General features: G+C 45.2%; 1 protein-coding gene across 2 annotated transcripts in view; it reads left to right on the top strand.

Moving 5' to 3' along the window:
* Positions 1–12,868, top strand: part of LOC138655786 (alcohol dehydrogenase 1-like) — a 225,179-nt gene extending 212,311 nt beyond the window's left edge. For both annotated transcript variants that reach the window (XM_069743622.1, XM_069743621.1), the window contains exon 9: positions 12,596–12,868. In XM_069743622.1, the coding sequence (XP_069599723.1) occupies positions 12,596–12,620 (25 nt within the window). In that variant the 3' untranslated portion in view covers positions 12,621–12,868. The remainder of the gene's footprint in view (positions 1–12,595) is intronic.
* The last annotated feature ends 644 nt before the right edge of the window (positions 12,869–13,512 follow it).

A 13,512-nucleotide genomic window follows, 5' to 3' on the forward strand; every position in this document is an offset into this window, starting at 1 on the left:
GCATGAACATCGGAGGCAACAACCCAAGAATTATCCTCCTGGCCATAACCATTCCATTTGACAAGATACTGAAGCTTCCGCCTCGAAAAACGAGAATGCAAAATCTTCTCAACCACATACTCCAACTCCCCATCAATCAACACCGGGGCAGGAGGATCAACAGAGGGAACAACGGGCACCACATATTTCCGCAACAAAGATCTATGGAAAACATTATGGATGGAAAAAGAGGCTGGAAGGGCCAAACGAAAAGACACTGGATTGATAATCTCAGAAATCCTATAAGGACCAATAAACCGAGGCTTGAACTTAGGGGAAGAAACCTTCATAGGAACATGACGGGAGGACAACCAGACCAAATCCCCAACCCGAAGCCGGGAACCAACACATCGATGACAGTTAGCAAAACGCTGAGCCTCCTCCTGAGACAAAACCAAATTGTCCACCAAATGAGCCCAAATTTGCTGCAACCTGTCAACCACAGAATCCACACCAGGACAATCAGAAGGCTCAACCTGCCTTGAAGAAAAACGAGGATGAAAACCAAAATTACAAAAAAAAGGTGAAACCAAGGTAGCAGAACAAGCCCGATTATTAAGGGCAAACTCGGCCAATGGCAAGAAAGCCACCCAATCATCCTGATCAGCAGACACAACGCATCTCAAATAAGTTTCCAAAGTCTGATTAGTTCGCTCGGTTTGGCCATTTGTATGGGGATGAAATGCGGAAGAAAAAGACAAATCAATGCCCAACCTAGCACAAAAGGCCCGCCAACACCTAGAAACAAACTGGGAACCCCTATCGGGCACAATATTCTCCGGAATGCCATGCAAACAAACCACATGCTGAAAAAACAACGGAACCAACTCAGAAGAGGAAGAAAATTTAGGCAAAGGTACCAAATGAACCATCTTAGAAAACCAGTCACAAACCACCCAGATAACTGACATCCTCTGGGAAACCGGAAGATCTGAAATAAAATCCATAGAAATATGCGTCCAAGGCCTCTCAGGGACCGGCAAAGGCATAAGCAACCCACTAGCGAGGGAACAGTAAGGCTTAGCCCACGCACAAGTCCCACAGAACTGCACAAAAGAACGCACATCCCGCTACAAAGAAGGCTACCAAAAGGATCTACCAACCAAATCTCTGGTACCAAAAATCCCAGGATGGCCAGCCAACACAGAACAATGAACCTCAGAAATCACTTAACTAGTCCATCTATCAGGAACAAACAATTTCCCCACTGGACAGCGGTCAGGTTTATCAGCCTGAAATTCCTGAAGAACCCGTTGTAAATCAGGGGAGATGGCAGAAAGAATCACCCCTTCCTTCAAAATGCCGACCGGCTCACGGACCCCAGGAGTGTCAGGCAAAAAACTCCTAGAGAGGGCATCAGCCTTAACATTCTTAGAGCCCGGAAGATACGAGACCACAAAATCAAAACGGGAGAAAAACAGGGACCATCGAGCCTGTCTAGGATTCAACCATTTGGCAGACTCGAGGTAAATCAGATTCTTATGATCGGTCAAGACCACAATACGGTGCTTGGCCCCCTCAAGCCAATGTCGCCACTCCTCAAATGCCCACTTCATAGCCAACAACTCCCGATTGCCGACATGATAATTGCGTTCCGCAGGCAAAAATTTTCGAGAAAAGAAGGCACACGATTTCATCAAGGAACCATCAGAATTCTTCTGAGACAAAACAGCCCCTACCCCAATCTCAGACGCGTCAAATTCAACCTGAAATGGAAGAGAAACATCTGGCTGACGCAACACAGGGGCAGAAGTAAATCGGCGTTTAAGCTCCTGAAAGGCAGAAACAGCCGCAGAGGACCAATTCGCCACATCAGCACCCTTCTTCGTCAAATCGGTCAGGGGTTTAACCACACTGGAGAAGTTGGCAATGAAACGGCGATAAAAATTAGCAAAGCCCAAAAATTTCTGAAGGCTCTTCACGGATGTGGGCTGAATCCCATCATGAATAGCCTGAACCTTAACCAGATCCATTTCAATAGATGAGGGAGAAAAAATGAAGCCCAAAAAAGAAACCTTCTGCACTCCAAAGAGGCACTTAGACCCCTTCACAAATAAAGCGTTATCACGAAGGATCTGACATACCATCCTGACCTGTTTCACATGAGACTCCCAATCATCGGAAAAAATCAAAATATCATCCAAATATACAATCATGAATTTATCAAGATAACTCCGAAAGATATCATGCATGAAGGACTGGAACACAGATGGAGCATTAGAGAGCCCGAATGGCATCACAAGATATTCAAAATGGCCTTCGGGCGTATTAAATGCAGTTTTCCATTCGTCACCCTGCTTAATACGAACAAGATTATATGCCCCTCGAAGGTCAATCTTAGTGAACCAACTAGCCCCCTTAATCCTAGCAAACAAATTAGAAAGCAAAGGCGAAGGGTATTGAAATTTGACCGTGATCTTATTCAAGAGGCGATAATCAATACAGGGTCTCAAAGAGCCATCCTTCTTGGCAACAAAAAAGAACCCCGCTCCCAATGGTGACGAAGATGGTCGAATATGCCCTTTCTCCAAAGACTTCTTAATATAGCTCCGCATGGCGGCATGTTCTGGCACAGACAGGTTGAAAAGTCGGCCCTTAGGGAACTTACAACCTGGAATCAAGTCAATAGCACAATCACAGTCCCTATGCGGTGGAAGGGAACTGGACTTGGGCTCCTCGAATACATCCTGGAAATCTGACAAAAACTCCGGAATTTCAGAAGAGGGGGAAGAGGAAATTGACATCAAAGGAACATCATTATGAACCCCCTGACATCCCCAACTAGTCACAGACATAGATTTCCAATCCAACACCGGATTATGTACCTGTAACCATGGAAAACCCAGCACAATATCATCATGCAAATTATGCAACACCAGAAAACGACAATCTTCCTGATGAGCTGGTGCCATGCACATGGTCAGCTGTGTCCAAAACTGAGGTTTATTTTTTGCCAAGGGTGTAGCATCAATGCCCCTTAAAGGAATAGGGTTCTACAAAGGCTGCAAAGGAAAACCACAGCATCTGGCAAATTCCATTAGGTTCAAAGCGGCGCCTGAATCCACAAATGACATGACAGAAAATGACGATAATGAGCAGATCAAGGTCACAGATAACAGAAATTTTGGTTGTACAGTACTGATGGTAACAGAACTAGCAATTCTCTTAGTACGCTTAGGGCAATCAGAAATAACATGAGCAGAATCGCCGCAGTAGAAACACAACCTATTCTGACGCCTGAATCTAGACACAATCCTATCACACTGCATAGGCTCAGGACTCCGCTCGGAGGACAACGCCACAGTATGCACAACTCTGCACTCGCGCAAGCGCCGATCAATCTGAATGGCCAGAAACATAGAATCACTCAGACCAGCAGGCGTGGGGAACCCCACCATAACATCTTTAACGGATTCAGAAAGACCCTTTCTGAAAATTGCCACCAAAGCATCCTCTTTCCATTTAGTCAGCACAGACCATTTTCTAAATTTTTGGCAATAAGATTCTGCCGCTGCTTGACCCTGACACAGGGCCAACAAGGTTTTCTCTGCATGATCCACTGAATTAGGTTCATCATACAATAACCCTAGCACCTGAAAAAAGGTGTCTACATTAAGCAAAGCCGGATTTCCAGATTCCAGGGAAAAAGCCCAATCCTGAGGATCACCACGCAGCAGGGAAATAACAATTTTAATCTGCTGAATGGAATCACCAGAAGAACGGGGTTTCAGAGCAAAAAACAGTTTACAGTTATTTTTAAAGCTCAAAAATTTGGACCTGTCCCCAAAAAACAAATCAGGAGTTGGAATTCTAGGCTCTAAAACAGGAGTCTGAACGATATAATCGGAAATACCCTGTACTTTAGCAGCAAGCTGGTCCACACGAGAAGCCAATCCCTGAACATCCATGCCAGCGCTAAACTCCTGAGCCACCCGGAGGAAAAGAGGAAAGAAAAGACACAACAAACTACAGAAAAAAAAATGGCTCAGCACTTTTCTTCCTTTCTTCTGAGATGCGTTTAACTCATTGTTGGCCAGTTGTACTGTTATGATCTGGTGGCCTAGGAGCAGCATGAGACGTACTCTGGATAAGGTGGTACCTGTACTGACCACAGACCCTGAACTTAACAACGCAACTAGATGTAGCCGTGGGATGTACCTAACACTCCCTAGACACCTCGACACAGCCAGAGGACTAAATACCCCTAAAGATAGAAACGGAAAACTATCTTGCCTCAGAGAAAATCCCCAAAGGATAGACAGCCCCCCACAAATAATGACTGTGAGAGGAAAGGGAAATGACATGCGCAGACTGAAATCAGGATTTAGCAAAGTAGGCCATACTAGCTAAACAGAAAGAATAGGACAGAGTACTATGCGGTCAGTATTAAAACACTAGAAAATATCCACTACAGAAAATACAAAATCTCCACATCTGACTAAAGACATGGAGGGTATATCTGCATATCCAGAGATTCCAGCTTGGCTGCAAAAATCCTTTCACAGGCAAAGCTGGACAAAACAAAACATGAAAATGCACAAAACTATAAAGCCACAGCATGTGGACTTCAAAGACAAAGCATGAACTTATCTTTGAAGAAAAGAACAGCAAAACTGGAGAGACCAGGCAGGGATGTGAATCCTCCAAAAACAATGGACAACTGGCACCGACTAAAGAATCAAGCCAGGCTAAATAGCCCAGTCCGAATTGCAATAAGTGGACGCACCTGATGAATGCTGCGATCCAAAGACAGCAGCACTACCACTCATAACCACCGGAGGGAGCCCAAGAGCAGAATTCACAACAGCTGACATTACTGAGCCCCAATAACACGGCAGCAAGTGTTGACTGTGCAGACGGCACTTCTGAGCAGCAACTGGCAGTGTTGGAGCACAGGGTCAATGCTGTAAACAGAGTGTAGGCTGAGGCCCAATTGGAGGCAGTTTAATGTCTGTAATAGTGTGAGTGTGGACGGAGCAGGAGAAATTGCCGGATACACAGCAGGGGAGCAGCTGACATTACTGAACCCCAATAACACGGCAGCAAGTGTTGACTGTGCAGATGGCACTTCTGAGCAGCAACTGGCAGTGTTGGAGCACAGGGTCAATGCTAGAAACAGAGTGTAGGCTGAGGCCTAATTGGAGGCAGTTTAATATCTGTTGTAGTGTGAGAGTGGACGGAGCAGGAGAAATTGCCGGATACACAGCAGGGGAGCAGCTGATGTTACTGAACCCCAATAACAAATGAGCAAGTGTTGACTGTGCAGACGGCGCTTCTGAGCAGCAACTGGCGGTTTTGGAGCCCAGTTCATGTGGTAGAAACATGAACACAACAGGAGACCTGGATACTGTTGCCAACCAATTATTTAATCTGAAAGAGGAGTGGCAAATTCCTGTGAGATCCAGGCCTTGTTCATTTTCAGAAAAGTCAGCTGGTCAACATTATCGGAGGATAGTCGCATGCGACGGTCTGTTAGTACACCACCTGCGGCACTAAAGACGCATTCCCATAATACACTAGCAGCAGGGCAAGCCAGCACCTCCAATGCATACTGGCTAAGCTCTGGCCATGTATCCAGCTTAGAGACCCAAAACTTGAAGGGGGAAGAGTCGTCTGGGAGTACAATGAGAGGGCAAGACATGTAGTCTGTCACCATCTGACGGAAACGGTGCCTCCTGCTGACTGGAGCCGTCTGTGAAGGTGTAGACATTTGTGGCGGGCACACAAAACTTTGCCACATTTGGGCCAAACTGGTCTTGCCTTGTGCTGAGGCACTGCTTCTGCTCCCTCTTTGTGCAGAGCTTCCTCCACGGCCTCGATGCACTGAGCTGCTTTGTAAAGCACTAGCAGCACTGCTCTTGGTTGGAATGGAGAACATGATGGAATGCACCAGTGTGTCTTGGTACTCACACATTTTACGCTCCCGGTTCAATGGTGTTATGAGGCTTTGTAAGTTGTCCCGGTAGTGAGGGTGTACAACCAATAATCAGCCGTGTTTAGAATGTGGGCGATGCGGCGGTCGTTTCTCAGGCACTGCAGCATGAAATCAACCATGTGCCGCAGACTGCCAACTGGCCAAGAAACGCTGTCCCCTGCTTGAGGCGTGATCTCTACCTGCTCTGCATCACCCCACCCTCGCTCTACATACTGACTACTAGAGCATTGTGTAACTCCCTCCTCTGGACAGATGTCTTCCTCCTCCATTGACTCCTCCTCGTCCTCCTCACAAAGTGTCCCCTGCCTAGGCTTTTGTGAGGAACCACGTGGCGCAGACTGTCCAGAAGCAGATGGCATTTCTGACTTCTCATCCTCCATCTCTTCCACCACCTCATCCCTTAGCGCTTGCAGTGTTCTTTCAAGCAGGCAGATAAGGGGGATAGTCATGCTGACTAGTGCATCATCTGCACTCGCCATCCACGTGGAATCATCGAAGGCACGCAAAACGTGGCAGATGTCCTTCATAGAGGCCCACTCAGTGGTGGTGAAGTGTGAATGGCGCGCAGTGCGACTTGTTTGCGATTGATGCAGCTGGTACTCCGTTACTGCTGCCTGCTGCTCACACAACCGCTCCGACATATGTAAGGTTGAATTCCACCTTGTGGGTAGGTCACATATGATGCGATGTTCTGGAAGGCGAAATCGGCGCTGCACAGCTGCAATGCGTGATCTTCCCATGCTGGAACACCACAAGTGAGCGCACTCTAGGCGGACCTTGTGCAGCAGTGCATTAAGATCCGGATAGTCCCTCAAAAAACTCTGCACGACCAAGTTGAGCACATGTGCCAGACATGGGATGTGAGTGAGGCTGCCTAGGCCCAGAGCTGCCACCAGATTTCAGCAATTGTCACACACTACCATGCCTGGCACAAACCACACATCGCTATGCTGCTTGATGGCATTCCTGAGCTCCTGCGCTGTGTGGCTTCGATTCCCCAAAGAAATTAATTTCAATACGGCCTGTTGATGTTTGGCAATGGCTGTGCTCATATAGGTCGTAACAGGTAAGCGTTCACGGGTCCATGTGGAGGAAGACTGTGACGGCTCCTGCAGCGCTGATTCAGAGGAACTGGAGTATGAGGAGGAGTCAATGTGTACAGACTGGATTCCTGCAATCCTTGGAGTTGGCAGAACACGTACAGCGCCACTCTCAAGATCTGTACCCAGCTCCACAACATTTACCCAATGGGCAGTGAAGGAAAGGTATTGTCCCTGTCCATGGTGACTGGTCCACGCATCGGTGGTGAGGTGGACCTTGCTACTGATGGTGTTTAGTAGTGCATGTTTAATGTTTCCCTCCACATGCTTTTGCAGGGCAGGGACAGCTTGCCTACTGAAATAAAAGTGGCTGGGCACGTTGTATTGTGGGACTGCCAATGCCATGAAGTTACAGAAGGTGTCAGTCTCCACCAGCCTGAATGAGAGCATTTCAAGGGACAGTAGTTTTGCAATGTCAGCATTCAGAGCCTGTGCTCGGGGGTGGTTTGCTGAGAATGGCCACCTTTTCTCCCATGCCTGTGCTACTGATGGCTGTAGACTGGGCTGGGAATGTGAGGATGACAGGGAATGTGGTGCTGTGGGTGGAATTACACTGTGTCTCTAAAGAGGTGGTAGGTGGCGCTGTAGGTTGGCCTAGGTCTTCAGTGTGTTTTTGCAACTCCACCGCGTGCTTGGTCCGCAAATGTTTCCACATTTTGGTGGTATTGAGGTTGCTGACACTTTTCCCTCTTTTCACTTTCTGATGACACAGCTTGCATTTGACAAAGCAAATGTCATCTGCAACTGTGTCAAAAAAGGAACAGGCACTGCAAGTCTTGGGAGCACCTGTTTTGGGTTTTGGAAGAGGCATGCTCCTAATGGATGCCAAAGTGGAGGTTACAGGCAACCCAGTCTGCCCCCTCCCTCTCCCTCCTTTTTGGGCCTTTCGGGGAATCTCTTCCTCAGAGCTGATCCCACCACCTTCCTGTACCTCACGCCATGATGGGTCAAGGACCTCATCATCTACACTACCCTCTTCCACCAACTGCGTCTCCTGGGTAGTCTCGGCAGCACAGTACGCACCAGAAAGTGGCACCTGAGTCTCATCATCAGATGCGTACTGAGGTGTGCTGACCGTAGGCACTGGCCCACCCGCCTCTTCAGATTAAGAGAGACAAAGCAGTTGCGCATCACTGTATACTGCCTCTTCTTCCATTTCTCGAATGCTGCTTGGCTGGCCCCCTCTTTCCAAGCCAAGAGATTCAGAGAACAGAAGTAGAGATGGCTCCTGTCCAGGGCTCTCTGACTGCCTGGGCAATTTGGCAGGTGGTGACGAGACAGATGGGTGCTCTTCAGTGCTCTGGTCCTGAGAGGATGTGGCACTAATTGGAGTTGATGCGTTAGCTGCCATCCATCCGACAACAGCTTCAATTTGCTTGTCCCACAGCAGTGGGGTACGGCGAGCTCCTACAAAGCTGCGCATAAAGGACTGTTCCCTGGTAAAACTGGGGGATGCTGAGTCACTGGTGCCCGCAGCAGGCACAGAATCCCCATGTCCTCTCTCTGCAGAAACTCCACGCCCACGACCCCGTGCCTTACTCCCTGCCTTCTTCATCTTGGTAGACGGATAAAGATAGGCAGAAAAGTACTAAGGGGTTAATGTGCTTATTCCTGAACAGCTGCTAACAGGTATTAGAAACACTAATTTTATAAAGTGTGGACTAGACTTTAATATGAGCTAATGTGGCCCACACAACTGTAAAGTGGAGTGTTTGGTGAACTTTATCTAGGTTTTTTTTTTTTACAAAAAAAATGGATGTGCCCAAAGATGTAAAACCGATAGTATCACAAACTTTTTGTAGCTATTACAACGCAGGAAGGTAACCTACAATGCAATAGATGAGACTCCAAAAAATAGGCTAATACTAATCTGGCTGGGGCTGCAGGGCACAAGGCTGCAGAAAGGCTCCTCTATCTACTCCTATGTGGTGCACGCAATCTAGCTGGATAGGGATGGAAACACACCACTAATAGGAGAAATCAGGAAAAATGGGCTGCACTAATGAAAAAAAGGACAATGTATAAGGCAGTGACGCACGCTGAGTGGACTACAACCAGATGTGGCTGCAGAGCACACTGCAGCGAGAGCTGTACTCACACACAGACCTTGTAGACAGCCGTGAACGGCACTGCAAGGCTGCAGAAAAGCTCCTCTGTCTACTCCTATATACTGTTTGTATGCTATCTAGCTGGATACGGATGGAAATACAGTAATAGAGAAATCTGGTAAAATGTGCAGCAGCACAAATGCAAAAATGGACAGTGACAGTATGAGGCAGTGACGCACGCTGAGGGAACTACAACCAGATGTGGCTGCAGAACACACTGCAGCGTGAGCTGCACTCACACACACAGAGACCTTGCAGACAGCTGTGAACAGCGCTGCAAGGCCAAAAAAAGATTCTCACACAGCAGTTGCTACAGTAGCCTGGGTAAAGCACAATGAAGCAAATCGCTATCTCAAACTGTCCCTCAGTCAGAAGAGCAGCATCCTGTCCCTAACTGAATTCACAGCAGAGTGAACCTAAAATGGCGGCGGCGGCTTTTTTAGTGCATCATGACATCATTTCAGCAGCCAATCGCAGCCATGCCAGTAGTTACATGCCTAACATGCATAACAGAATGTGCCCACACTTCTTAGGATTCCTCATTGGCTGAATTAAATCAAACTGGCTCATAGCATTATGGGAACTTCCGATTCCGGTATCCGATATTGCAAAAGTATCGGAAATCAGTATTGGAATTGCGATACCGCGAATATCGGCCGATACCCGATATTTGCAGTATCTGAATGCTCAACACTAGTAATGATTCAATATATAGTGGAAGCAAAAACAAGAGACTATATAAACACATGGGGTTTTATTGTCTTTATTGTATGCTCAATCCAACTGAAGATGCTTGTTCTCCTGAAAAAAAAGGAAAATAAAAAAGCAACAATATCTCATACTATCTGCCGTACAGACATGTCCCATGATGTAAATCCATCTGAAGGGGTTAACTACAGTTACAACCAGGAGCCTGCTAATGCAGCCACTGCCGGCTGTAAGAGACTAGGGAATGAATGATATGAAGGTAACGTAGCTTCGGGGACTTGCAGTGCCGTCACCAAAGCTGCGCCCCTTGGTGGCATAAACTCATTTGAATTGTAGTGTGAGAAAATATTCAGAAAAATTCCTACTTTTTTGCCGTACTTTCTTCGCCGTATTTTTGGAGGAATATGCTAACAATCGCAGCATGCTGTGATTTTCTCAGCCCGTAAAATACGGCAGAGAAATATATGGCTAATGGAAGCTGCCCCATAGAGGAACATTGGTCCGTGTGCAATGTGTTGTTTTTGCACCTCTCCCTCCTCCGTATTTCTCTCTAGTGTGACGCCAGCCAATTACTTCAATTTCTGAAACAATTTGAAGGGTGGCAACACTTGACTATATCTATTTTGTTTGCCACTTTTCCATAATAAAATCCCTTTAAAAAATATAAATAATTTGTGTTTGTGCAGCCATATTCTGAGCTGTAACTTGTTGAGATGGCAATTAAAATTGGCACCATTTTGGAACAAATGTAATTTTTGTTAACTAATTATTCCATTTTTGGGAAACTAAAAAGAGCAATTTTGTATTTTTTTATTTCCTTAATAGCATACACTGTATGGGTTAAATGACACTATTTTTTATAGATGAGATCATTATGAAAGTGACAGTACCAATTATGTGTGTTTTGATAGCATAATAAAAAAGGAACATGGGAAAAAAGGTAATTTTTATTTTTTTTAATTGTTTTATTTTTTGTTTAGTTTTTAATTCTGAATTATGCCTATCAGGATAGCTCTGCCAGGCATCCCTTTGGACCCATCCTCTGGCAGTAATAGGATCATCTCACAGGAAAGCCTCACAGAAAAGGAATTTAATAGATGGTAGCCATGAGAGACACTCCCTCCCCCCCATGGATTTTATAAAAACACATTGGGTTGATGGGCTGATAGAAAGTATTTTCACTTTGGCCAGCTACTTAGATGTTGCAGTAAGCAGGAACTTGACTATGTGTAGAGGCAGTACCCGCATGACCAATATGACATAGATCCATCATTGAACTGCAATTAATTAGTATTTGTATGTAGCATTAATTGGTTAACTTTGAATACTAAATGAAGTGTCTTCACAGGGTAATGTGTTATGATTTGATGGTTTAGGAGCAACATGGAACAAGCTCTGAAGGAGGTGGTAACTATACTGACCGCAGTCCCTAAGCTCAACACCACACTAGAAGCAGCCGTGGGATGTTCCTGTCTCTCCCTAGACACCTCGTCACAGCCTGAGAACTAACTACCCCTAAAGATAGAAACAGGAAAGCTATCTTGCCTCAGAGATAATCCCCAAAGGTTAGATAGCCCCCCACATGTAATGACTGTGAGTGGAGAGGGAAAAGACATACATAGAATGAAACCAGGATGTAGCACAGAAGGCCAGTCTAGCTAGATAGAAAGGACAGGACAGGATACTGTGTGGTCAGTATTAAAAGCTACAAAAAGTCCACACAGAGTTTACAAAAATCTCCACACCTGACTAAAGGTGTGGAGGGTAAATCTGTTTCCCAGAGCTTCCAGCTAACAGAATTAATCCATACTGACAAGCTGGACAGAACATAGAATGCACAGAACAATTTAGTCCACAACATGTGGACCGAAAAGAGCAAGCAAGGACTTATCTTTGCTGAACTGGTAAGGATAACAGGGAAATCCAAGCAGAGATGTGAATCCAACCAGGAACCATTGACAAGTGGCACTGGCTGAAGGGAAGGGCCAGGTATAAAAGCCGAGAATAAAGACAATTAGTGGAAGCAGCTGCAGACTGCTAAATCCAAGGAGCAGCCATTCCACTTAAAACCACCGGAGGGAGCCCAAGAGCAGAACTCACAAAATTGCCACTTACAACCACCGGAGGGAGCCCAAGAGCGGAATTCACAACAGTAATGCCAAGTGTTGGTAGTAGCTATACCAGGAACCACATTATCTATTATATCTGTAGCCAGGGTTATAATTATAGATGGTGCAAAGGAATGTTTGGGGAAGCCAAAGGTCAAGTCAAAAGACATCAGTATTGTCAATGGCAGGAGGTACAAATTCATGCTGCTCTTCAATCTGAGAAAATACCATTATTGTTTCACCAACAGGCAATGACGGAAGAGAGCCCCTGTGCAAGGACAATATATTGACCCTTTGTAGACCACCAGCTGATAAAGCACAAGTCCACCTATTTTGGGGGTAGAAGTAGCCTCCTTACCTCTTAGGCCCCTGTGCGGCTGCACAGTTCACCCCAATGATATATCTACACCTGGTTGTTTTCTGTAAAATTTCTCACTGTAGATTATTAAAATCTTATAAAATATGGGTTAGATCTGTTATTTACTGATCCTAATAGCTAATATTGTACTGAATAGTAATTATCACTATGTATTTTCCTGAATAATTTTTGCTTTGACAATTAGCAGTAATCTTGGCTTCTGTTTTCTTTGTCCACAGCATACGTACAGTGCTAAACCTCTGAAACCATCTACTGTACAGAAGAAAAGCCCTTTGTTGATTCAAGAATAAAGTATTAATTCATTGGATTGTTGGAAATTATGTAACTCACCCTCTCTCGAGATCATAGGAGTGAAATGTGTGAAAATGATGATTGCAGAAATTAAAGAATACCAGCGTAATTATATAAAACTTTTTGTATAAATTGGAAATTTAAAAAGGTTGTATGTGACATGCATGTGATATAATTAAACATCATATACTAACCCTTTCATTCCTGACTGTTCCAATATTTACATTGACTTCAGATGTCATAGCCTGTGCCCCTCACTTGGTGTTTGCGGTCAGTCTCTGTGGTATACTTCCTGAGACAAAGAGCATTTTATTTTTTATCCATAATGTAAAACAACCAAAAGTGGTTCCCACAACTTAAAAATTGTATTTACTTCATCCTGGAATGTAAAAAGAGTGTCTCTGTGTTAAAACATGTTCACCAGTTGTTGGCATTAGGGAACACACCATACCTGTTCACACATGCTTACCTTTTGGAAAGTTCCATAAAAATCTCTTCACCCAGAGCATTAGTTTTATGTTATGGCATGTCCTCTGTTAATTAAACAGAACCTGTCAGGTTGAATAAGCAGTCTGATCTGCCAGCATCATGTTAAGTGATGAGAAGCTTGACAGGTTGATATTTAGCTTTGTAGGAAAATATTACTTTAAATCCCTTCTTATTCTTGGATCATGTCCAGTGGGTGGTCCTATCAGTGACTGACAGCTATCCATATATGCATGCTTACAGTTGTGCTCAAAAGTTTACATACCTCGGAAGAATGATAACACCAAAACTTGTTCTCCACTCATGGTTAGTGGTTGGGTGAAGCCATTTATTGTCAAACTACTGTGTTTTCTCTTTG

Source organism: Ranitomeya imitator, chromosome 1 (assembly GCF_032444005.1).
Source record: "Ranitomeya imitator isolate aRanImi1 chromosome 1, aRanImi1.pri, whole genome shotgun sequence".
In the NCBI taxonomy this organism is placed as follows: domain Eukaryota; kingdom Metazoa; phylum Chordata; class Amphibia; order Anura; family Dendrobatidae; genus Ranitomeya; species Ranitomeya imitator.